Here is a 27,891-nt window from a genome sequence, read left to right as displayed (position 1 = left end):
CCCAGTCTTGCTCTGCTCCCCTTCTGCTTTTTCTGTGAAGAATTTATAATGCAGAGGTCAGTGGTGTCGTGCAGAGGTCAGTGTTGTAACACAGGGTGCAGAAGTCTGCCGTGCATAGGTAAGTGATGTAATGCATAGTTCAGTGGTCAGAGGTGTAATGCAGAGTTGTAGAGGTCCTCTCTGTAACGCATAGTACAGAGGTCAGTGGCGTAACTCTCAGTGCAGAAGTCAGCACTGTAACACAGAGTACAGAGGTCAGTGGTGTTACACACAGTGCAGAGATCAGTGGTGTAATGCACAGTGCAGAGGCCAATGGTGTAACGCACAGTTCAGAGGTCAGCAGTGCAATGCATAGTACAGAGGTCAGCGGTGTAATGCAGAGGTCAGCAGTGTAATGCAGAATACAGAGGTTTAGCAGTGTGATGCACAGTACATTGGTGTAACACACACTACAGAGGTCAGCGGTGTGACGCACAGTACAGGGGTCAGCAATAACTCGGAGTACAGAGGTCAGCGGTGTGATGCACAGTTCAGAGGTGTGACGCACAGTTCAGAGGTCAGCTGTGTGACGTAGAGTACAAAGGTCAGTAATAACGCACAGTGCTGAGGTGAGCGGTGTGACGCACAATGCAGAGGTGAGCGGTGAGACGCACAGTGCAGAGGTCAGTGGTATACGCACAGTACAAAGGTCAGTAATAACGCACAGTGCAGAAGTCAGTGGTGAGACGCACAGTACAGAGGTCAGCAGTGTGATGTAGAGTACAAAGGTCAGTAATAACGCATTGTGCTGATGTCAGTGGTGTGGCGCACGGTGCAGAGGTGAGCGGTGTGACCACAGTGCATAAGTCAGCAGTACAATGGTCAGTAATAACACAGTGCAGAGGTCAGTGGTGTGACGCACAGTGTAGAGGTCAGCGGTGTGATGCACAGTGCAGACGTCAGCGGTGTGATGCACAGTGCAGAGGTCAGCGGTGTGACGTAGAGTACAAAGGTCAGTAAAAACGCACAGTACAGAGGTCAGTAATAAAGCAAAGTAGAGTGGTCAGTGGTGTAACGCACAGTACAAAGGTCAGAAATAACGCACAGTACAGAGGTCAGCGGTGTAATGTCGAAGTTTGTATGTTATGCAACGTAGAGGTCAATAAGTAACAGTGCAGAGGTCAGCGGTGTAATGTAGAGGTCAGTATGTAATGCATTGTAGAGGTCAGTATTTAATGCAGTGCAGAGGTCAACAGTGTAATGTAGAGGTCAGTATGTAGTGCAGTGCAGAGGTCAGTATGTAACGCAGTGCAGAGATCAGCGGTGTAATTTAGAGGTCAGTGGTATAATGTAGAGGTCAGTATGTAGGCAGTGCAGAGATTAGCGGTGTAATGTAGAGATCAGCGTTGTAATGTAGAGGTCAGCGGTGTAATGTAGAGGTCAGAAGTCAGTATGTACGCAGTGCAGAGGTCAGCGGTGTAATGTAGAGGTCGGAATGTAACAGTGCAGAGGTTACACAGAAAGAACAGGGAATTGCAGTGACTCTTTTCCTTTCCTGTTTCAGGTGCCCTGCCCTCTTCGTCTCCTGGTGGTGGGAGGGCGGGAGCAGCGGGGTTGCCTGCACGTTTTGAGGTGATTCCTCCAGCAGCCACCTCGTGCATGTTCTCTCTTCAGGTTCCGCGCAGACACTACACAGCCAGCCAACAGTAGGAGTGCAGTCTCCCTCTAAGCCTTTAGCAGCAGAAGTGGGTGGAGGGAGCTGCCATGGCCGCCGAGGAGCCCGAGCACTGATGCTGAATTAACAGTGTTACAGTAGTACAAGCTCAATTTTAACTCTACCAGAGGACGTTGGGAACGGACTGCTTTTATGGACCATCAATAACAGTTAAACAGCTGTGTACTGCTGTATGGACTAAATGCTGAAGAAGGCGATGGAAATGCTTTTAGTGCTGTACCTTATGTGTTACAAACAACAATAGCCTATGGGGGATTTGTGCCCATTTCCCCCGGTGCACCATTGCTATGCATGTATTAAAATGACCTCTAGTGGTTAATTGGATAAAGCAGTTGTGCAGGGCTAAAATTGTTTGTGGTATCTGCAGTCAAAAAAAGGCCAAGATTGACTGCATGTGATCTGAACAAGCTTTCAGATAATACATCACTTTCTGAAGATTGGATAATGGAATAATGGCTCTTAGGCTTTACATTTTTTTAACATGGATAATAATGAGCAAGTGTTAAGTCTTTATTCATAACACTTTATTCAAAGTTCATCTCACCCTGATATCTTTGACTCCATAATTGCAAACTGTGTAAAAGCAAAGGAAAACATGTACGTTGAGCATTTACCTGTGCACTCTGCCTATAGAGGTAAAACAAGGTTTGTTCAGTGTTCAAGAAACTAGAACAAGCAGTTGCTTCAAGCTGGAATAGCTTGACTTAATTAACCCAGTTTTGCTGCAAAGCTTGTTATGTGCAGTTTAATTGCACCTTTTTAGAAACTTTGAAAGTCTTGCCTAAATAAGGGATCTTAGAAGAAGTATTTTCACTCCTCTTGTTTACACTTGTAAAGCTTGGCAACCTAGCTAATAACAGTTGCGGTGCCTGACTACTCTACATCTTGATTTAAATTTTTCTTTGATTTGATAACAAACACCTCTTTTCTAAGTCAAATCGAACAAGCCTGAAGGCAGAAAACTTCCAAGAGAGTTTCGTCTCCTCTCTTTGTACTTATAACATTTTAAGGGCAATTTAAACCATAGTAGCCAAGTGAACATGACTATATTTCAACTTAGTGCTGTCTTGTGCCACTTTCATTACACTGTTATTATGGTCCCCCATGAACACAGATCTTTGTGCCCTTAAAGTTGTGTGCACCAGATTTTCTAGATGCTGCATTCTTTAAAAGTAGTTATTTAAATCAGGTTGACATACAGAAGGTGAGATCCACCCAAAATTCTGTAAAACCTGAGTTATATGAATATAGATTGTCTTATTCACAAGTGTTCCACACCTCTTCAAGTATGGGTTGTTGTCAAAGTACAGTAGAACATGTTGGCTGTTAGTCTCTGAACCTGCCTGTTATGTTAAGGACCACTACTAAAGTAGAAGATGTTGGGCCAGCCATTAGCCTACCTCCTCTAACTCATTTGCATACCAGAGCACCCATTCACTGTGCTTGGAATTAGGGAGCAGTTTAGATGGGTTCAAAGGACTTTTGCGGGCAAATAAAATGTTCTACAGGAAATTAAATACCATTGCTTCCTGGATATAGTATAGAATTCAAATCAAAGGTTGATCCTCAGTCTTGGCAAAAAACAAGAGCAGCATTAGAGAGCTGCACAAATGGTGGTTTCTATGTGACAGCACAGTATGCCTGGGTTTACACATTTCCGTGGCCACGCCCCCTTCCTCAGAACGTGTAAACCCAGGCATACTGTGCTGTCACATAGAAACCACTATTTGTGCAGCTCTCTAATGCTTGTTGTTGTCTAAATCTTGTTTTTTGCCAAGACTGAGGATCAACCATTGATTTGAAGGCTCAGTGTTACCTACTCTTTTGTGAGTATCATTCCACTTTTTCCATTTATAAAATAAAAATGTATCTACACTAGGGAAGGCGCCCCTTGTTTTTGTTTTCTCATCAGATATTACAGTCTCCCTGACTGATGTGGGGCAGCAACCTGTAGAACTTCTGCATTTATTTTTCTTCAGTGACGTGGTCATCTCTGGCGCTATTGGTTTTTATTTTAATTGTACCTTTGTATTTAGAGTGAGTACTATGACATCTAATGTACTGCATTTGAGAGTGATTAGAATTAAAATGTCAAGTACTTTAGGTACAAGTATGTTAGGAGGTGTACTTTTTTGATCATTGGATTTAGAGGGTCCTCCAAATATCCCCACACTGTTACACTGTTGTAGATACATTGACTATAGGTTCAATTCATAAAGATTTAGCACATGGTTAAAGATGTTTATTTTAGTTATGTGATTTATTACCTTTGTGAATTGAGCCTATTGTAACAGTTGTTTGAGAATAGAGCTTTACTGTCATTTGATTCTGCAGCTGTATTCTATTGTGAACAATTTCATAGCAATAATTGTGGATGTAATACAGTGATTTTAATGATGGTCATTGGCAGGACCCATTTGATAGTTTTTTCATACGTTTTAATAAAGATGTAGTGTATTACACAATTCATGGCTTGACTATCCTTATTACTGAGATATCGTGTATATTGTTTATTGGTTTTATAAGGGGCGTTGTTGACCCAGGGAATATTGGGATGTGGGTGTTTTATTAGTCTGGGAATAGATGGTTTTGAAGAGTGCAGATGACTGCCCTACCCAGTGAGTGTACACTCATATATGAAACAAAAGCACAGTGATAACATACACTAGGTACACATTACATTATTCATGCAACTGTTACTAGTATACACACAGTCTCTAGAATTCCTGTGCTGTTGTACTGATCATCTATTTATTAGAGATGTTACCATGTATATGCTCCCTTCAACTACTGCATTACAGAATATATACTGTATATTCCTGCATTTACTCTCAGAGGTAGCTTAAAGCAGCATATAGTGTGCCTGACCCTGAAGGATGACTGCTCTCAGAAAATCACCCTCATTTTTGCCCCCCCCCACATTCTTTTTTTTGCTAGTATATAAAATATGTCACCATACATTATAAAAGTAACTTTGTTTCATGTGGTACAGCTGGATGGCGATCCCTCTCCTCCCTACAGCAGCACAGCACATACAGACATTTAAATTGAACTCTAAGCACCCAATAAAGCCAACAAAATCTGGGAATGTCACTGAAACAATTATGATATTTGCATCTGAGGCCAGTAATACCAATTCAATATTTGGTTAGGAGGGGGATACAGGTTTTTGTTTGGAAAGGCAGTACCACTTTAAGGCACCAGAAATTGAGTAGGTTCGTGGGTTATAAATCTCACCCTGTGTATAATACAGTTGGAATTATTTTATAGCCAATATAATGTACAATGGAGATCACTCTAAACAGTGCCTGAACCCAATATTGCAATGCAGACAGCTCCTTTAATTTTTCAGATGTGGAGAAAATAGTTAAATGTCACCAACCTTGTTGGAGTAGCTCAAAAAGTCATGCTTTGTCTGGAGCGCCACACACAAAGGGCTTGAAAAGCTTATATTTCAAATGGACAGCTGGAGATATTCTATAAATAAGATTGAAAATATAAATGACAGCTCTTAACATGTTTTTCTTTTTCCCTTTTTTTAGAGCCCCATATGGAAAGGCCGTTGACATGTGGTCTGTGGGCTGTATCCTTGGAGAACTTAGCGATGGCCAGCCACTCTTTCCTGGAGAAAGTGAAATTGATCAGCTTTTCACAATTCAGAAAGTATTAGGACCTCTTCCTCCAGAGCAAATGAAGCTGTTCTACAGCAACCCTCGGTTTCATGGGATGCGGGTGAGTGTAGTGAGCAATATGCTCAGATGTCCTACAATGAAAAATATGCAGATGATCACTAATACTTTTTCAGGTGGCATTTACAGAACAGAACACTTTCTCCCCCAGTCAATTATTTTATTGCATTCAGAACTACTTAAACTCTCTTCTTTCCAGAAATAAATGTTTTGTAGATGTACCTCTCCGTGCATCTTTCACTGATCAGTAAGTTATATAACACAAACTGTCATCCAAATTTTTATGTAACTTTGAAGTGGGTGGGAATAAAACCAACCTGCATTCATTCTTTTATTAGTAATAGAAAAAGAAAAAGTGATGCAAAACCCAAGGTGCACATAGAATATTCTTTAGTGAAATCAGTTATAAGAGAAATACATCACAATTAGAATTATTGTTGAAAAATCATGGTTTTTTTTCACAATGTGCATACCTAAACGTCTGAGGTTTCTTTTATACCCCTACTGTTTGCAATCTGGTAAGTATTGGCACATCCATAATATACCTAAACTTCATCCTTTGGAGAATCTAAAAACTGAATTTCATGCCTTTAAAATAGCAGTTAAAATGGTCATTGTGGTCATGGATCAAAATGTGATCATTGTCTAGAGGTTCCATGAGGTAAGGTTTTTTATGGTTTTCATGCTGTCTTCTGCCAGCAATGACAGTGGCAAAACACCAGCATCTACATTGTGATACAGTTTTTCCAGTGTTAATGCATGTGTGGGGCTTTGTGCAGAGGCTGTGCTTGCTGCTGGGGGAGTGATATTTAAATTGCTGAATCAGCAGGACTAAAAATAAGGGCATATCTGGTTGGCAGCTCTGAGTTTAAAGTAAAGTGAGGTCAGCCAGGTAAATTACATGATTTTTATTTCTGATTACTTTTGATGCAGAGCTTCTGACCCAGAGAAGTATATCCTGCTCTAAGGCCCCCTTACAATAACCCCCATACCGCTATAGTCAACCCCAGTACTAACCCTCCATAATGTAAACCTAACCCCTTCTTTATCTAATTTCTCTTTAATTGGGATTCTCTGTGCCAAAGACTAACCCTTCCTGCAATGGAAAATATGCTAGAACCAGTATATACTGTTTTGACAAGGAAGGAGTCATGAAACATACAAAGATATTTAATCTACAGCGTGAATTTCTGTCTTCACATGCCAATGCTGCGGTATTAGATTTTTTTCATACACAAATCTTTCCTACTGCAAGCCACAAGGATAACAAGACCTTGATACCACATCCCTTCTTTTTAAGTTTTAAATTAAATGTATGCAGTGATGGTCTGCATCTTTCCCCCTCCTTTGCTTGTGCACCTCAACAGAACACAATTTTTCCATTTCCTTGCCTTCCAAACCTATTATATGAGCCATAAATTACACGTTTTGACACACTACTGTGGAAAACTCTTACCAGTTCCTCTGATTTATTGTGCAATAAGGCTACAGCAACATACTTTTAATTTGCAATTTGCATATACAATGATACATTCGGTATACATTGATAAAAAAAAGTTAACTTTCTCACATAGGCAGTATACGGAATTATGAATGTTCAGGTGAAATGTACTGTCATTTCTAAAGGTAAATTATAAATGTAGCAGTTATGTCATTAACTTTTTGTGGTAAATATAAAATTACCACAAATGAGTGAATGAATAGTTGGGTGGTATTGTGTGGGTCTGACTTCCTTGCACAGAAGAAAAGAGTAGTCTTTGTGCTCTAATGATTTTGCAGGTGCAACAAGGAGTTTTAAATAAGTTTTTGGCCAGGAAACTTAAAACATGAACAAAAGTTTCCCCACTTCCTACCATTGTGGGTGATTGGTTAACCTACGTGAATTATAACTTGAAAATGGAAGGTCTGGTCTACTTGCACACATGCCCACAACACAAATAAAAAAAAAAAAAAAGAAATTGGTCAGAATGGCTGAATACACCTGGTTTGGCCCCCATGCATTTCTTCTATTAGGGAAATCATTGGCCTTACTTACCACTTATGAGTGACTCTCATACACAGTGGGTAAGATATCAACTCAATTCGTGCATCCCTCATTTGAAACCGTTTAACAACCCTGTTTTAAAACCAAAGCTGTCATATGATTTTGGGGTGTACACTTCACAAACTGTTTCCCTTTACACAGTGTTATATTTCTGCTAGTTACATACTGTAAGTTATGGTGAGAATGTTCTTTGTGTGAAAGAAGTGGCTATATATACTATATGTGACTGCAGTTTACAGTTGTGCGTGTATTTTATCTAATGCAAACAGTTCAATAAAAACGACCTGATTCCAAAAAATATATATTGCACGGTAGATGGCAGAATTTTAGGGGCCAGGCATGTGGCTGGTATGACACACATGACCATTTTAATTTGGAATTTTGAAAAAAAAAAGCCACCTGCAGTCCCTGTGCATTACTTGTTGTAGGACTGGTCTCTTCAAGACATATAGCCTTAGAACCACTCAGTTTGAATCAGGATGCAAGGACTATGGGTTTTTTTTTTTTTCATGTCATGGTCACCAGAATTGCCAACAGTTGACATTGCATGGGACAGGGGCTAATGAATCAGTGTGTAGAAGGGAAGTCCATAAAATACAAACTGAGCTGGGAAAGTTAATGGACTGTTGGCAAGCAAGATAATTCATAAATGATTCAGGCAACAGCCAGGGTAAATTAGCAGCTCAGAAACAGGCTACTTATATGGCTATTGCACCATATAAGACAGGAAACCAGCCATGTTGTAAATTCAACATCATTTTACTTTGCACTAATAGCCTTCAGTTTTAAAGAGGTAATTTGTAAAATCATTGAACTGATTATTTTTCTGCTGTCCTTGGGTTGTAAATCAGACATGTCTTCAGTGTGCATTTGCCTTATCATAAACAAGTTATTCTGGACTATTAATTAATCCAGCTGTCTTCCAACTTCCATTACTGATAACATGAACTACTAATTATCAAAACTGTTGGGTACATTGAAAACAGTCTGAAGACTGGAGTTCAAATAATTATGATATACAAGAAACAAAGGTATACATAATAATGCAGCTTGCTAAGGACAAGAACATTACTTTTTAGAAGAGTGATGGGAATTGCAAAATATTCATTTATTTGTGTTCTAATGCTGGACAAGCACATTACTATTTGATTGTACAATCTCTTTACAATTAGATTTACTAACAATTATATAGTGCTGGAACCTTCCTATATGATCTAATTCAATTTACATCCTTGGATACACTGCTTCTATGGTCAAAAACGACAAAATAAATATGTATTTCTAGCTTGACTTTCCATAAGTTCTCTCCCACTTCTAATAACCACATCAATCTAGAAGTGTGTAAACTTATTGGAAATGCCCATAGGTTGTACTTCCTCAATGTACTGACACAATTTCACTCATCCCTGTGAATATGAACTTCCTTGTGCCACAACTCTCATAGAGCCTGCCTTCTGAACTACAACTCAGTGGCTGAACAATGTAACATTATTATTGCTTGCTGGAAGCAATGCATTATGGGCTATGTAGTCTTGAGAGAGGAGAGAGAAGGGGACCCTGCGGCATACCTTATCCCGCCGGGTGACTGTCCCCTCCTCTCTCTGCCGGCAGGTATCAGAAGATCGCCGCGCGGTGACGTCTCGGCGGGTTGACACCCGGTAACCGCTCCGGGTGTCACCCAGCCTCAGAGTATACGCCCCTGAGTATATACTGGAACTTTACAACTCATTTAACAGAAGAGCTAATTTTCTCACCAGCCTATAGTAAATCCAAGAGTCTACATATAACACAATTTTTTTGTGAAGGCTCTGGACTGCACCTTAGCCTACCTTTGCAGTGTATATAAACTGAAATAAAAGTAGACCTATTCAAATTCAACATCAGTAATCAGTTTAACAGATGGGAAATTAAGATACTGGCGTTACCAAAGAAAGCGTAACTAAAGAAAAATGTAGGCTGTCCTTGTTTTCCTGCTAATGCTAGTTTCCTGGCTGTCATGGGAAATCTTTGGCTTTAGTCCTTTTTTTTATCTTTGACTTAGAAAGGGTATAGAGACTAGGGGTCCTGGAAGAATTATGTTTTGTGTAGGAAACAGCATGCTGCAAGGTTAGATGTTTAAACTTTGCAGCAGCCCCCCACACACACATAACATGCAGCTTTTTCATGATAATTTACACAGCCAGTGCGCTGTGTAAAAAAATATTTTTCCCAGAGTTTGGCTTTAAAACAAAACTTGCTGACCTATGTAGTTGGAGGCACTTTGGTGCATTTAATCCTGAAAGACCACAACAGAGACATTGAAGTTGGAATGCATCTGTTTGTTTGCATTAGAAGACTGGCAGGCTTCAGAGTTCCCACTGCCAGACAAAGCAATGTGAGATGAGCCATGCCTCTGTTATGAACTGTGAGGAAGAATTGCACCACAATGCCTACTGCTACATAGGTCAGTAAGGGCTTGTTATAAAGCTAATTTACTACATGTTAAGACTAATGAAATACTTGAATGTCCATAACCTAGTCTCAGGTGCCCTTTAACAACAGGGACCAAGCCATATGACTAGCATTGGAGAAAACCCAATGTTAAGTTTACTGATACTTTTGTTTTAAATTAAACATATTTAATAATAATAGATTGGAACGGTTTACATATTTGGATTAATAGCTAATACTTGTCATGGTATCCACTCTTAAAGGAGAAGTATTGGGAGAGAAAAATGTACTCTTCCCAATACTTAGAGCAGTGTGTTACACTGCAAGCATCACGTTCCGTCCATCACGTTCCGTGAGCTGAGCAAGCACAAACCGCTGATCACTCTGCTCATGGTCTTCTCCCTGCAGAGAGCCGTAACTGTCATTCACTGGTCCCCGCAGGGATTCCCCCCTCCCCTCTATGTTTCCTCAGCACTCAATGGAGAGGGTAGACACAGCTGGCTCTGGCTGGCTCTGTCAGAAGACAGGAAGAGCCAACTGTCAATCAGGCAGCAGGGGGGATCCTGACAATCCTGCTGCTAACTTTGGGTCACAGGTGTACATTAGCAAATATACTCCTTTGACCCTAAAGAGGACTAAAGCCCAAAATATGTTTTGACTTTAGTTCTCTTTTAAAAGGAATGTAAAAACATGGCTTTTGCTCCTGTATGTGGCCATTGCTTTTTCTTTGTCCACTACATGTGATTAACAGCTTTCCATTTGACTATATGTGTGCATTTCAAAGTAAAAGGCCAGACATTGTTAGGCACTGAGCAAAATTGCATGGGTCCCTCAGTTAAAATTTGTCACCATGCTCAATGTCACATTTAAAAAACCATATTGTTGTTGTTAAAATGCAAAGTTGGTTTCAGTAAAGTTACAGTAGCTGTAAAGGCAGCATATAACCCCCCGCCCCCAATTGGTAACTATACCAGTGCTTATTTAACTTCTTTTGTTTTGATTAAACGTATTATTTTTAATAATTGATTGACATTTCCACTTAAAACTTAATTTACATTTACAGTGAGGGAGGACGGATATGTACCTGTGCCTGTTGTCAGAGTCCGTGGGTATGCATTGTGATTGTTACCCCAGTGTTATACATAATATTGAGACAACGCTTCTTCAGGGTACTGACAATCCTTCATTCAATCCTTCCAGTCATTGTAATAGCGACTGATCTCGGTTGTCGGCCAGTGCCAGAACTAAGATGATATTCAGGGGAACAGCAGAATCAAAGGGTACACATTTTACATAATCTAAAGCTGTTAAAATAGAACATATCATATGTTGTGGGAGGCTTGCAAAGGACAATTTGTAATTTTTGGCTGAAGTGATACTTTAATGTAGAGCCCCAGACAAATGGATCAATACATATATGTTATAGCCAGAGAATAACAGCAATATTCAGATCCTGTAGCTTTGTTTCAAATCAACTTTTTTTCATTGTACTGTAGTCAATTCAGATCTTTGAACGGGACTCTCTAAATGCATTCATGGGTTTGCACTCAGTTTTTTGCCTAATTAATTAAAATTAATTACGCAACGCTTGAATTGTGCCTGGTTTATCAGACGCCAATCAAAATATATTTGGCTAAGTTAAAAATAGTAATGTATGTTGATGCTTCAGGAACATGTGCTGGCTTTTACACAACATAGTAATCTTGACTGTCAGTTTCAGTACAAATTACTGTTTAATTTGCTTTCATGCCTTCAGTTGTCCCGCACAAAGAGCTGTAGGGCTATCATGTTGCTTCTGGCTATTTTCAAGCGTGTTTGGGTTCTTGATGACCTCTGTAAGTACCTTCAAGACAAATTTTGGGAGAATTGCTAAGCCTTTGAATTGAGCCCAAAAATCTAAAGATCAAAGGATATTAACTCACAGAGCATTAAACATTATCCAGCCTTGATCTGCAAAAAAAAGGCTTTGTATATTTCAGAATAACCATTAAAATGAATCCTCCTAAACCTTTGCATATTTGCATTGCATGGCACTGTCTTATATTGCTTTGTTGAGGCTTAGTAGTTAGCACTTGCAGCAAAGGGGTCCTCTGTTCACATCCTAGCGAGGACACTATTTGCATGACGTTTGTATGTTCTTTCTGTGCTTGGGTTTCCTCCGGGTTCTCCAGTTTCTTCACATACTCCAAAGACATGCTAGTAGGTTTATTGACTGCTGTCTAAATTGCCCCTAGTACAGTGTTACCTGGGTTCATGAACAGGAAGTTCGGCAAAATTTTGCTTCCGTTCACGCACTCCGCTTTGGGTGATGACCACAACTACAGCCATTTTCCCTGCTCTGACACATGATCATGGCTTCCTCTAGTTTGATTCGGTTCACGACAAAATCAGTTCGCGACCAGAATCGTGGAACAAATTAAGTTTGTGAACCGAGGTACCACTGTATATGTTGATATGCATGTATGTGAGATAGGGACCATAGATTGTAAGCATCTTGAGAGCAGGAACTGAAGGGAAAGTACAGTTTGCGGTATACTGATACCGCCGCAGCTGGGACAGATCCCGACATTACTGTCGAGATCTACCCAGCTGCGTGATTGACAGCTGGATCTGCCTATCTAGAGGCAGAGCCAGCTGTACCCGCCGCCTCCCCTGTCCGTTCCACCAGTCAGCGTTAGAGGATCGGACAGGGGAGGGGGGTAATCCCTGCAGGGAGCCGTGAGTGACAGTCACAGCTCTCTGCAGGGATAGGATCGAGAAGTGAGCGAGCAACTGTATGTGTTCGCTCACTTCCCGATTCTATTGAGCCGACGTGTGACAGTTTAATTGACACACGTCGGCTCAAACTATGAGGCTGAGTGATTTTCGCTCACCTCATAGTTCTCCTTTAAGTTTTCCCCACAGTTTTGCTTTAAAAACCCCACTACTCTTTAGTTTAGGAAAGTGGACTGTTGGTCTAGCTACTTGAATTGGTAGATGACAATCCTCCCAGGGCGTGATGACAATAAATAATGTCTTTTTTTTTTTTTTGCTACAGTGCTTATGTGCTCATGAGCACAGTACACTAATCACATTATCCATTGGTCAGTCCAGATCGCAAAAAGAGGGTACAGAGCCAGCGAGAAAGGAAAGTACTTGCTGATTGCATCTGTTTAGTACTGGACAACACTGGTAAATGTTTATTAGTGTCATCGAGTACCAGAAAACGCTTTCATCTAGTACCAATGCCCATTCACCCCTCTACAATATACACTGAGTGGCCAGATTATTATGACCACCCCATCAGTACTTCGTTGGGCCACGAGATGACTCCACGAAATGACTTCGTTGGGCCGCCTTGTGACTCCACGAGATGTTGAAAGGTGATGCGAGGAATCTGACACTGCACTGTTGCCCTTCTGTTGTCTTGTACCAGTCTTGCCACTCTCCGTTCTGCCCTAACATTGACTAGTCTTTAAACACTTTTAACAACAGCTGCTCTTGAACATTTAACGAATTCTGCTGTTTTGCTGATACTCGCTCCATGGCTTGAGCGCCAACAATCATCCCACGTTCAAAAGCTGTTAAATCGCGTTGTTTACCCATATCTTGATAATGGTCTGGGAAAAACAAAATGAAGACTTTGGAGTGGCCTAGTCAATGTCCTGACCTGAATCCTATTGAGATGCTGTGGCATGACCTTAAAATGGCGGTCCATGCTCGAAAACCTTCCAATGTGGCTGAATTACAACAATTCTGCAAAGATGAGTGGACCAAAATTCCTGCACAGCGCTGTAACAGACTCATTGCAAGTTATTGGAAACGCTTGATTGTAGTTCTTGCTGCTAAGGGTGGCCCAACCAGTTATTAGGTTTAGGGGGCAAACACTTTTTTACACAGGGCCATGTGGGTTTGGATTTTGTTTTCCCTTAATAATAAAATCCTTCCTTTAAAAACTGCATGTTGTGTTTACTTGTGTTGTCTTTGACTAATATTTAAATTTGGTTGATGATCTGAAACATTAAAGTGTGACAAACGTGCAAAACAATGAAAAATCAGGAAGGGGGCCAACACTTTTTCACACAACTGTATATCCTTACAGCACATATGTTTTCAGTATAGGTTTGCAACAAATTTTGACCTTCATAGGATACCAATATATGATCACTTTTACAGAAATCTTTTATCCAAGAACTCCCTGAAGCTAGTGAACAATTAAACTATGAAATGGCATATGTAAAAGTAAAGACTACAAAGCATTTAATTCTAGTCTTCTAACGGATCACAGCTAGGAACCTACTTTTCTCATATACCAACTAAGGGGGTATCATATTGTAAAGAATTTCCAAGACAAGCAAATGTAGAGTTTCATCATGCCAATGCATATTTTGTATTTGGGTAGTAAGTTTGCCTTATGTATGGGGAGGCAAAAGAGTTTCTATAATATACATTAGTGATACAAAATTGTGTTTCTATTGTGTTTATTGTGTCTGTTTGCAGTAAAGATCTCTTCACCCTCTTTTGTGTTTCAGTTTCCGGCTGTCAATCACCCTCAGTCTTTGGAAAGACGATATTTAGGCATCATTAGTGGTGTTTTACTTGACCTCATGAAGGTATGGGACATCTTTCACGAGTGCCCGTTGCCACTTACTGTATGTGTTCCTGTTGAGAAGGAAAAATCCGTTACTGCTAATGTATTTCATACATTATAATACAGCTTCAATAACCAATTAAACAATGTTTCTGACTAAAGGTTTGGAGAACATTTAAAGAGATTGCTCCCTTAACATATGGCATGATTGGGTACGTAGAAACTTTGAGGGGTAATCTTTGGTTAAAGTAGACCTTTCACTAAAAATTTAACAAATATAAATATTCTCTAGTGCAACGCTAATGCTGCATTATTCCAATGTAAAAACATTAGGCTTTTCCAGAGAGCAAAAGGACACTGTAAATTCAACAGCACTAATATCTCTCGGTGTTGATTGTCGTAAGAACAAGCAGCTCTATAACACCAACAATCAAAATTTCAGATTTCTAATCTTTTTTTAAATGATTTTATTGACTGGAAAACAGGAAAAAGGCAGCTCTTCTATAGAAAAGAAGGATTCACAGGAAGATAGAAAAAAAATGGTCTACATGTGGTTGGTATAGCAGGGTGAATGCTGCTAGCACAGTATTTCCACCACTAATTAGAGTCGAGGGGTACAGGAATTTCCTATGCTCTTGTGTTGCATCTAGCGGTGGGAATGCAATTTGCCCAACTATACTTTGGGCGGAGCAGCCCAAAGTTTTGTTAAGCCAAAACTTTCTCTTAGTTTTGGATAGAGTGGCGAAGTGTTAGAACCCCTCTCATATTTTTTACTGTTGTCTGAGGCTCCTTAAGTGAGCTCTCCCCTCAGTTCTTGTCCTGCTGACAACATTTTATCAGACAGGAAGTGAGGGGAGATCTACAACAACAATACAGACAGCTCTAAAAAAATAGTAGAGTAGAATAGGGGAAGGTTAAAGCCTGTCAGATTGTTATTCCTGTCTACGTCCCTGTTGCAAATTTCCCTCACTTCTTGCCTGGTGAAAGAAGTGGTCAGGTAGCCCCAGACAGCAGTAAAAACCTTGCAGGGGTATTAATTTTTTTGTGCTTATATCTAAAACAAAATGAAACGTTTTTGGTTTGACATACGCATTAAAATGTTTGCCCACACTAACTTTGTCAGAAACTGAGCTGATGCTAAACCTAATGGTAACATTACAAAAAAAGAGTTAAGGTTGTTTGTCAAGTAAACCTGTCTTTTATTTTTACAAAAGCTTAACACAGGGGGAGGGTGTTAGTTGCCAGTTACAAAATCAAGCAAATTAAAGCAAAATAACTTTTCAGGTTTCAGTATTAAAGTGACATTAAAATCAGGAGTTAAATCTAAAAAATGCATTCACGTACCTTAGCTATTAACATAAATGTATCTTATTTGTGTATCACTCGGCTGTAGATCCTCAAATCATCTCTGAATTGGTGCTGACACTGTCCTTCCTTCTGGAGGGTGGCTACTTTTGTTCCCCATGGACCCTGTGTGTGTTGTAAAGTAGACACGGCTCCAAGATTGTTACCATGATGGACTACAATCTCAGGTTTAGTTGACTAATCCATATTCATATGGTCCCTCCATGGGGAACAAAAGTAGCCACTTTCCAGAAGTAAGGACAGTGTCAGGACCAATTCAGAGATGATTGGAGGATCTACAGCCGAGTGATACACAAATAAGATACATTTTTGTTAGTTTAAGTACTTGAATGCATTTTAAGATTCAACTCCTGAGTTTAGTGTCACTTTAAGCTGTTTTGAATGCAATAGTTTCATAATATGTAAAAATATCTGTACTTTGTTGTTTCCGGTATATAATATAAGCAATACTTTGTTTTATCTAGAACTTACTGAAGCTAAATCCATCTGATAGATATCTGACCGATCAGTGTTTGAACCACCCAGCTTTTCAGACTCAGAGACTCTTGGACCGGGGTGGGAGCTCTCCTTCCAGATCATCCAAGAGAAAAACCCATCAGTCTGAGAGCAACTCATCAAGCAGGTCATTGTCTCCTTTAGTAAAAATTCATATATGTCATGTAAAAGACAATTTTACAATAAAAATAGTTAAGGAGAATTAAGTAATAGTCTGCCACAGTAAATCTGCGCTGTAGAATTTGAGTAAAAAAGGCACTCTAACAGAAAATGACAGTGGTGGCAACATTTCTAGTGCTACACTTGTACTCATATTCTTCAATTATTTGGCAATAATTAAATAATAATGTACTTGTTCCTAAATTTTGTAATGGTGTAAAGCCGGGAGCACAAAAAATTGACTTTTGCCGCTAAGACACGATATTTATCACAATTTCCTAATTGATTATCTTTGTCTTGTTGATGTACTTTTTAAAACAAAATGGTTTACTTTTTGTTCTCTCTTCATGGTAGCACAGATAGAAAAAATAAATGTGTGTGGAGAACTGGAGATGCATATTAAATTAATGTTTGCTGTGTTTAAAGTACAGTTTATGTTTGTTTCTTCTGTATAAGAAAACACAATATAAATACACTACACCAAACACAATATTGATGCATCCATTGGGTTGGATTTCTGCCAATGTATTTGTACTCTTAAGCTGATAGGTTTCACTGAATAGTAATTCAGTTTTGCCTGTGTTTTAAAGTCTAGTGTTGCCTATGGAGGAGCAGCCTCTATCCCACCGGTAACATTATTTCAACATCAGTGGAATCTTTCTTACATCATAGCAGTGCATGAGGAGTTTCATCTCAATGAAAGGGTCATCGTAAGCCTCTGCAAACACAACAGTGCACAGACACCCCATGGATGAAGTTACACTTCTTGTGACCTTCATAGTTTTGCCACTGGGACAAAAATGACTGCCCATTTTATCACAAACAGCATTTATGAAAATAAATCCTTCCTGTTTCTTCAGCTTAGTGTTGCTGAAACAATTGCTACTTATGGCCTCAGAAATATTAGCTCAGAAAAATATATGTGGTTCCTGGGTGTACTCAAAAGCATAGGTTTCTCCCAAAGAAGACCTTTACTTTCCCTTATTAATGGAGCATAATGGTGAGTGTTGTGTGGCTACCCATACCCATTATTCCCATCCACCAGGTGTGTTGCAATTCTTTTTTGCCTATGTTTTTTATTATCATTGTTACGAGTCATTTCTGTACACATCTTTAGAGAATACTACCATATCTTAGAAGATTTAAAGATGAGTAATCTGATTTACTGAACCACATATTTCCCAGTCCACATTTTGGAGGAGGTAGATGCCCTTATTTTAAGATTACTATATTAATGTAGTATTAAACTCTAAAACGTTTTTTAGTAATAAATCCAGATCAAATAAATAAGCATTTCCTCAGCAATGTGTTTATTAACAATTTTACCCATGCACGTATAGTCATCATGCTTTCAAATAGCTGTCTCCAGCTCTCTCAGCTCCGCTTCCATTAGCTTGGAGTTGGGAGGAGCAGGGGAGTGGCTTACCTTCTGATGGCTGTGAGTTTGTGGAGACACACTGCTTGCCAGCACATAAAAAGGGTGGCTTCATAGGACCCTGCAAGGGCAATAAGCCACCCTAAATCAGGATATTAGGGCCAGTGCTCAGAGGATCAGCTGACACTGCATGAAACTAAAATTTTTGAACATTAAGGAGAAGCATCCATTGTAAGTGATTTAATCAGCGTTTGAAATAGCTTTTGACTTTAAAATTTCACTTTAAAGTGTGTCTGAAGTGATATGGAATTTTTCATTGTTTGTGTTCATATTAGGAAGTAAAAAACTTGCAGCGGGACACATGAACCTGTGACAGCCGTCTGAGAGGATATTTCCTTAATTTGGTGGGATTTCCTCTCACTTCCTGTTATGCCTACAGTACAGGGCCCTTTTGGACACAGATGACAAAAAAATGCCTGACAAGGGTTTTAACCATCCCTACTCTTAAAAAAGGTTTTGGCTCTAGATGTAATGTACCTGTAAGGAAGCCTGCCTGTGTACACTGTCATTCAATTTAATACTTTTTTATTGTTTTTATTTTGTCGTTTTACATGGCTTTAGTTCACGCTATGACACTTTAGGTGCATTGCAACCCTCTTCCTTGGGTGTCTAGCATGAGGGCCTTGTTTTAATTAGAACCTGCAATATGGATAATGTGCAACATAGAAGACTATTTTACTATCTTGTTTCTTATCAGTTACCCACCCGCACTGTATATAGTTTCGGAATATATGATAATGACACTCATAGCATAGATACGTAGTACAGCAGATCAAACTTGATGATTAAGCAGTTGTTGCAGCACAAGTAATATAGTGATTTAGATGATTGTTTTTACTTTATTACGTTTGTTGTCACAGTTATTCATTGCTTTATCCTTGTCCTTCAGGAAACCATCTAGTAAAAGTTCTCAGCCACATCACAGATCAAACAGTAAAGATGCTCAGTCTCTCTCGGTTGGAGCAAAACGAAGTGAGGAAGCTCATCCACCCACTGAAACATTCATTAATGGAAACCACCCGGCAGGATCTCATAGCCCAACAGTGCATCCAAAAAAGAGTAACCAAAGCGGGTCTGGCAACAAGGATCTATCCAACAACCATTTGCCGCATCTTGTTAGTCCAAAGGAAGCTAAATCTAAGAATGAATTTGATTTTAACACTGATCAAAAAGCAACTGATGGACCAGGCAGCAAATACATGAAATCGAGTTCCCGGTCCCAGCACAACAGACATTCATTCATGGAGGGCAAAACTAGCAGTTTACAACCTGGCGAAAGGCATGCTCGCCATAGCTACATTGACACAATCCCACAGTCCTCAAAGAAGAGCAGTTCCTACATGAACTATTCTAAAAATCATGGTGTCCTAACAGACTCAAAATCAGTGGGAAACCTTATTGAAAGTAGAGGACAGGCATTGGAGCCAAACAGTAGATATTTTCCATCCAGTTGCCATGACTTAAATTCTCCAACTAGCCCTGCTGGTCCGAGGCATGGTGACAGTAGAGCCATGTTAAGTCCCTCTGGAAGGACTAATCGTAAAGAGGGGACCTTAGAGTCTCGAAGGCCTACCACTAGACATTCCAGAACCATGGAGGAGCTGAAACTTCCTGATCAACTGGATGGTAGTCATTCCCACTCCCATTCAGCGCCACATGAGTCTTTTTCATATGGCCTGGGCTACACTAGTCCTTTCTCCTCACAACAGCGTCCTCACAGGCATTCAATGTATGTGAGTCGAGATCGTGTGCGAGTTAAGGGCAATGACCAAGGACTAAGTGTTGGGCAGGGAATGGCATCAAGGGCCAACAGTCTGCAGTTGTTATCTCCTCAGGTACAACATCGAACATTGACAAGATCTGTTGGATCATCTCGCGAAGATTGCACAGAAGACACTTCTAGGGTTAGTTTCATTTTCAGTTTAATAGTATATAAATTCTTGCCTGTTTGGTTTATCAAGGCTAAAAAGGCATCGTAACTAATGTCTTTGGGGCCCGACATGCTAGAGTTTTTGCACTACATGCTTATATATAACAAGCCATGTAGGGGACTGTGATTTTAAATTATAGCATAGGCTATAATTATAAGCAGGGGGTTGTATGACTCTTTCTTTTTCCTTTAACAGAAACTCTGCAGAATGTGTTACAAAATGCGATGTTCTTGGTCTGTTGTGTCATCATGACTTTGGGAAGTTTAGGAAGCTTTGTTTGGGTCCTGTAAACTTCCAACAGTTGCCTGGTTTCTTAGGTTCTTTAAAGTTTTTAGATTTGGGGGTAAATGCATTAAAAATAGAGACTATCGGGGTGCTCCTGGAGAGGACAGGTGCTGCGTGTGATTGCATGCAGCACCCTGTTCTTCTCTATGGCAGGGTGTCCGTACTCGTACTCAGACATGATGGATGCTGTCTGTGTCCGAGCAGGGACACCCGCACGTACGTGCAGTTCGGGTGAGCGTACAGCCACGTACTGCCATAGAGAAGAACAGGCTGCTGGGTGCAATCGCACGCAGCACCTGTCTCTCCCGGGAGTGGCCCGATACGGCCGTGCATGCAGCACGCATCTGTACGGGCCAGCTGTTAGTCGTGTGAATGAGGCCTTAGGCATCTACTGCACCAATCGGTAATCTTGGCATGAGGCTAACAATGATGTGGGAATTGACCAATTATACTTTGCAGGCAACATGACCTATGCATTGTTAACCAATCACAACTGAAAATTCTTGTATGATACATTCTACATAAGCACATCATAGCAAGGTATCACCTATAAGTCTGCTCTTAGTTTGCTTTAACTGATCATTTCTTCAAAATTTCCACCAGAACCTTTAGAAATGGACACTTGAATTCCATAGTTCAGATCGCTTTACTTTTGCTAATGATTTTTACCTTTCTCAAGTGGGCATATTTTTCCTCTATATACCATTAGTGATATGTGTCTGATATTTGTAGAAACATTTCAGATTAGAGTTTTTCATTAACAGAAGCCCTTGATGAGTGTTCGCTTTAGTAAACCTTTTCAGCCGCTTGTCGGTCTTATTTTTAGGATGTTTTGCATTTTTGAGTTTTGGAGAAAATCACAGGGCTCTGATTTACATAGAAATAATAGAGTGATTTCAGGTTAGAGTAAACTATGCTTCAGCAAAAACACCTCCTGTTATCTTGCATCACTGAATTTAATGTGTGTTCCTGTGGAATTAGGCTATAATGGAGCTTTAGCCTAGTTTTCTCTAATCACGTTTTGTGTGCTGTGCGTCTATCTGCGCTCTGCTTTGCCCTTCTATATTTGTTTCATCCTTGCTGCAGTTTCTTAAAACAGAAACAAATGTATTATGGTAATGTGAAGCACTGTCAGTGTTTGGTGTGTGAGGGAGTGGGTGTTTTTGTGTGGGTTGTGCGAATATTTTCAAACTGCTTTTAAATCTTTTAAGTAGCCTCTCCTTGCATAATGGAATAATTGAGAATTGTGCTGAATGAATATATTCTGTTTAAAAGTATAGCATTGTTACCTGTCTTGTTATGTTTTATGTGCACTTACATTCTCCGCTATTCTATATTTGATATGTTCAGATTCTGTTGCCCTGTGGAAACTGTAGCAAAATGAAAAGTTGTGTCTACCTTCTGTTGTCAGTTACAGATAACTGCAGACATACTTCAGTATCAAAAAGCAAAATTCACTTCTCTATTATAGTGCAGATCTCCCCACTTACCCTACATCCCCCACACTAACGCTCCATGTAACTTGGCCTATTCAGCTCTTACCAGACTGTTGCATTAATCCCCATGTGGTAAGATTTGTTATGGTGTGCATTCACAAGCGCTATGTTAAAGCAGGCCTCCTTGGACCCTAAGATGCACAGCTCTTTGTACTTTCTTGGCATGCCTCGGTGCCGGAATGAATGAACTTCCACACCCATGTGTGGGATGTTTGTAATTTTAGCCCAGTCAGTCAAGATGGCCAAAGATTACGAACCTTAAACTAACTCTTCCCAAAAACCTAATATTATTCTCACATCAGTGCTCCTTGTAACCCTCACATTAACCCTCCCTGTGACCTTACCCCCCCACCTTCTGTAACCCCAGTCCTCACACTAACCCTCCCTGATGCAAGCTCAAACTCAGCATGTGGTGCAACACATTGAGTCAGCCACAGGGTGCTATATATGCCCAGGGATGTGGTCCATCAGCTGGTGGAGCTCTGTCCCTATACGGGTTCAACAACAAACTAAACAAGTCCCCAGACGTTCACAGCGGATGCTCTGGTGACTCGGTAGGATCAGTTTAACCTGATCTAGGCCTTTCCTCTCTGAAGATTCTTCCTCTAATGCCCCTTAGGATTGAGGCAGAGGTCATTCTGATGATCCTCGTGGCACTAAACGAGGCTCGTGGTACTCCCACTTATTTAGACTCTTGGCAGACTCTCCATGGCCTCTTACAGACTACCCATACCTTCTGTCTCAAGGGCCGATCCACCGTCCTACTGTGCAGTTGCTGGCTTAGGCAGCTTCACTGTTGAAGCCCAGGTCCTGAGAGACAGGTTCAGTTCAGGAACAAGTATGGCAACAAATTAGTTTTCATTTAGAGTAGAACTTCATGGTTTGTTCCCTGCTGTAACTTTACATTTGTGTTATTGATAAAGATCTCTAGAGAAACAAAGAGAATTTTTGAGTTAAACATAATAATTGAAAAGGGGTTTAAATGCATACTTTTCTATACCTATATATTTATTTTTCACATGTTTTACAATTCATGGCAGAATTTTTGTGTTTTTGTACACAGTTGCAGTATGTATGCGTATATATATATATATATATACATGTGTGTGTATGTAAAGGGTGGGGGCTAAACATGTAAAGCTGGTGTATCACGCTATATGATTGTTCGTGAAGAGTTAGACTGATGTCACTTTTGCAATCTTTAAAAAATTTTCCTTTTTTCACAGGTTGCTCCATCACTGGCTGAATGAGCAAGTCGTTTCTCCCTCGTTGAGAGATTTGCTGAATGCCACTTTAAGTTAGGGATCAGTGACTCGCTTATCCAGCCAGCAGGGGAATGACCGGTGCAAACAGGCGACTATAACCAAGTTTTAATTTCTTTATTTTTACAACTGCTTTATTCCCCTAATATCTGTCAGTGTTATGTGTTCCATTGTGCAGTGTGCTGAAGTACTAAAGCTTTCTTTTTGCTTACCTGAACTGTATTCACCAAGTAATGTGTGTTGTCTTGCTTCACAAATTGTATGATCCATATGTTTTATTTGCTGTTAGCAGGCTGACCCAGCTCTGTCAGAGGGGATCATCCACTCAAGACCACTAGCTAAAGAGCCCAACAGAGAAGCCACAGCTCCATTTCACACGCGCCAAAAGCCAGAGGTCTGAATCACGCAATATTAGCATTATATATAATCTTGATGACATAACATATAATATCTGCGGAATATGGGTGAATCATACACTAAACTTCAGAGTAAAATTGGGACTAAGTAATTTTCAAAACTGCAAAGAACTCCACTTATGCCATACAAATTCTGAATATATTCCACTGGTGAGAGTGTTTTATCACCAAATTAACCCTTTCGCTGCCAAGCCCTCCGGAACATTTTTCAAATCAGCTGGCCAAGCCATTTTTGAATTTTCTGCAATTTTTTCCTATTGGTTTGATTTTCAACTGCTGCGTTGCTAGCGTTTGTAAAAGACCCCCCAAACCATATATTTTCTGAAAGCGCAGGCCCGGTAGAATAAAAAGATGGTGATACTAAATTTGTAGGCCCTGCGATAATTGCGCAAATGTTTCTCAAATTAATATTAAACCGATAAAAATACACAATTCAATTGTTAAAACACACCAAAATCAGTATCCGTGCACAAAAAAAAATAATTTTCTGACTAAATCTAAAAGATAAAACTGTATTGAGTTAATAAATAACAAATATTAGCAAATTTGTAATTGCGCCTTTTTGCGAAAAGGTAAAAAAATGAAGGTATGCAAAACTGTAAATAATCGACTGTTTTGAACTGTAAATGCCAGGTCCGTACGACGTACTGAGCTGGCCAGCTGGAAGCACTTTTGTACCTCCGTACGACGTACGTCCTTGGCAGCGAAAGGGTTAAAGGGCAACACAACTATCATTGCACAGGCATAGTTGATAACGAAAGCTCTGGCTGAATAATTTCATTCTGAATTTTATGTCAGACTTTAATATCAGGGAATTTCGTACAAACTCACAAAAATAAACTTTAATGCCCATGCGACAATGACACCTTTTGTCGTTCAGTCAGAACTCCAGAACACGTCTACCTTTTAAAGATGATTTAATAGAAAGAATGCTGAAGAACAGAGCAGTCTTCTGCTTTTCAGCATCCACGTTGCCCGGGGTTTTTCATAGGTGCCAGGAAACATTTTTGTCAGTGTTTCTGGCATGGTTCACCTAAATGAAAGAAAAGATGTGGAGGTGCCAGTGGTAGAAAAAAAAACAGCTTTCATACAACTTAAAATACTGTCTTGAAGTTATGATTTTGCTCTACCTTATGTTGCCATTCCTCATTTGCATGCAAACCAATAAACACTTGCTTGCTTACCAAGATATTTGTGCTATTGTAATATGTATTCTTGTCTGTCCTAAAGACAACTGACTTCATAAAATCTTAGATCTGCTAACCATAAACTCATATCATCTTGCTGGGATTTCTGATGCCACATAATATGCCTTTTTGCCCACTTGGTCACCATATCTCTGCAATTCCCATTAACAAAGTTCTCCTTACAAAGATCTCACTGGCAATGGTCCCTCAGTCTATTCCAGCATGGAACACTTTATCGACGGACATTGAGCTTGTGGCAATGGCATCAGTTTGACATCTGTTAACAGTGACACTAAACTCAGGAGTTAAATCTTAAAAATGCATTGAAGTATCTTAAGTACCTTAACTATTAACAAAAATGTATCTTATTTGTGTACCACTCAGCTGTTGATCCTCAAATCATCTCTGCATTTGTGCTGACACTGTCCTTTGTTCTGGAGGGTGGCTACTTTTTTTCCCATGGTCCCCATGTTTGTTGTAAAGTAGCCACCACTCCATTCTGAATCCCGTGATGGACTACAGTATCACGCTTAGTTATCCAATTTTGTATTGAAGTTATAGTATATCATGGGAGCAAGTTTGGAGCGGTGGCTACTCTACAACACACACAGGGACCATGGAGAAGTAAAAAAGTAGCCACCCTCCTGAAGGAAGGCCAGTGTCAGCACCAATTCAGAGATGATTTGATTTAGGCAACTACAGCTGAGTAATGCACAAATAATGTACATCTTTTTAATAGTTAAGGTACTTGAATGCATGTTTAAGATTTAACTCCTAAATTTACTATCACTTTAAGATGCTTATTTTGGCATAGGCCCTTACAAGGACTGCCATCAGTTCCCAAGGTTTGTGTGGTACACAGGAAATTATTTGTGGATCTACAGCAGTTAGCCCATGAATGGAGCCCCCAAGTTTTAAATGCCTTTTGTGCCCCTGTTGAGATTTTTCTTTTTTTAGATTTTAAATGCCTTCTGGGTTTTCATACAAGGGATTTCTCCTCTCATCCTTTTCTGTCTGACCTGAACAGAAAGTGAGCAGTCTCCATCAGAGTTGAATAGCAACAGAAAACAACAAAATGCTAACAGAGGCTCCTCATTCTACCAGAAAGATTCTTCCTCTGCTGCCCCTTAGGATCAAAGCGGAGGTCATTCTGGCGATCCTCATGGCACTACAGGAGGATCGTGGTACTCCCACTTACTCAGACTCTTGGCAGACCCTCCATCGCCTCTTCCAGACTACCCTTACCTTCTGTGTCAAGGGCTGGTCCACCATCCTACTTTGCAGTTGGGGACACAGAAAGGAAAATAGGTTTTACCCCTTCCCCACATTACGCAAAGCTAGCAATTTTTTTCAGTTGTAGGTGTAGTTACTTTGCTGCAGGTTTTCTATAGGTGAATTCAATTTTGAGATTAAATTAAAAGTTGCTGGGATGTCATCACTTACCTGCTGGCTGAAATAGAACTACAGAGGGGAGGTTATTAGACCACTGGCTTGGCTGATAGACTGCTCAGTGGCTAATGGTCTAACAGAAAGGAAATGAAGGATGCAGAGGGCAGGAAGCACAGGCTTGTACCATAGATTTCTGGAAGACTACATTGCTATGCAGAAAAGTAAGTACATATTTTGAATCCTTTCAAAAGCTAGTTAGAGTAGGCTGAACAATTTGTTTCTATAAATAGGAAGAACCTGGGAACATGTGCATATATCATATATATGTACTGAATCTTTTTTTTTATTTGCCCAGACATACACTACAAACAAAAAAGTTCAGGCTTGATTTAGATGTGCAATTTGAATTATCCACTAATATTTATAAACACAACAAAGCAATTCTGTGTCCCAAGCAGTTGTTTTCTGCCTGCAGGCTCTGTTAGATAATAGCTATCTGTTGTTCAATATCTGGAGCTTCCAAAGGTTTGCTTGGGGATCAGGATTTCTCATGGGTGTCACTAATGTCTACAAAGTTTCTTAGAAGACTAGCTTTTAAAGAAAACGTGTCACAAGCTTGGGCAATTTCCTTTATTCATCATATGCTCAGTTGAATTGACTTTATTTGTGAGTATGTTACTTTGAAGGAGTGAAACTCACATGGCAGTTGGATTGTTTCTTCACATCTGACCACCATATACAGTTTTTGATAGAACACCAAATTACAGAAGATGGTAGAGAATTCTACAACCCCAAATCCAAAAAAGTCGGGACGCTGTGTAAAATCTACATAAAAACAGAATGCAATGATTTGCAAATCTCATAAACCCATATTTTATTCACAGTAGAAAATAGAAAACATCCAATGTTTAAACTAAGAGAATGTACCATTTTAAGAAAAAAAATAAGGTTTGAAATTGATGGCAGCAACACATCTCAAAAAAGTTGGGACAGGGCAAAGTAAGTGGTACTAACAAGGAAGAACTGGAGGAACATTTTGCAACTAATTAGGTACATTGGCAACAGGTCAGTACCATGATTTGGTATGAAAAGAGTTCAAAGTGTCTCAGAAGTAAAGATGGGCAGAGGTTCACCAATCTGTGAAAAGCTGGGTCTAAAAATTGTTGAACAATTTCACAATAATGTTTCTTAATGTAAAATTGCAAAGACTTTAAATATATATCATCATCTACAGTACATAATATCATCAAGATTCAGAGAATCTGGAGAAATCTCTGTGTGCAAAGGGACAAGGCTGAAACACAATATTGGATGACCATGATCTTCCGGCCCTCAGACAGCACTGCATTGAAAACAGGCATGATTCTGTGATGGACATCATTGCATGGGCTCAAGAATACTTCCAAAAATCACTGTCTGTGAACATAGTTTGCAGTGCAATCCATAAATGCCAGTTAAAGTTCTATCACACAAAGAAGAAGCCATATCTGAACATGATCCAGAAACGCAGCTGTCTTCTGTGGGCCAAAGCTCATTTAAAATGGTCTTTTGCACAGTGGAAAACTATTCTGTGGTCAGACGAATGAAAATGTTACATTCTTTTTGGCAACCATGAGTGCTATGCCCCTAGGACTTAAGAGGAGAGGAACCTGCCGACTTGTTATCAGCGCTCCGTTCAAAAGCCTGCATCTCTGATGGTATGGGAATGCATTAGTGCATATGGTATGGGCAGCACATGAATGGAAAAGCACCATCAATGCTGAAATATATATACAGGTTTTAGAGTAGCATATGCTCCCATCCCGACTATTTCGTTTTCATGGAAGGTTTTCTATATTTTATTGTGAATAAAATTTGGGTTTATGAGATTTGCAAATCATTGCATTCTGTTTTTATGTAGATTTTACACAGCAGCCCAACTTTTTTTCGAATTGGAGTTGTATATTAATTGTGCCCTGAATATAATTGTACAGTATTTATTACCATGAGCACAACTAACTTTTTGTATATATATAATATATATA

At 39.8% G+C, this 27,891-nt stretch overlaps 1 protein-coding gene across 1 annotated transcript in view; it reads left to right on the top strand.

Moving 5' to 3' along the window:
* The window catches only part of CDKL5 (cyclin dependent kinase like 5), a 275,410-nt gene that overhangs the window by 221,090 nt on the left and 26,429 nt on the right, over window positions 1-27,891 (top strand). The window contains exons 10-14 of the mRNA XM_018554842.1: window positions 5,257-5,446; window positions 14,389-14,469; window positions 16,277-16,434; window positions 18,791-19,805; window positions 23,165-23,269. Coding sequence (XP_018410344.1) covers window positions 5,257-5,446; window positions 14,389-14,469; window positions 16,277-16,434; window positions 18,791-19,805; window positions 23,165-23,269 — 1,549 coding nt within the window. The remainder of the gene's footprint in view (window positions 1-5,256; window positions 5,447-14,388; window positions 14,470-16,276; window positions 16,435-18,790; window positions 19,806-23,164; window positions 23,270-27,891) is intronic.

Source organism: Nanorana parkeri, unplaced genomic scaffold (genome assembly GCF_000935625.1).
Source record: "Nanorana parkeri isolate BGI_ZX_2015 unplaced genomic scaffold, ASM93562v1 scaffold175, whole genome shotgun sequence".
NCBI classification, from domain to species: Eukaryota; Metazoa; Chordata; class Amphibia; order Anura; family Dicroglossidae; genus Nanorana; species Nanorana parkeri.
Note: the sequence above shows the minus strand (reverse complement) of the source record. Positions and strands in the feature narration are given on the sequence as shown.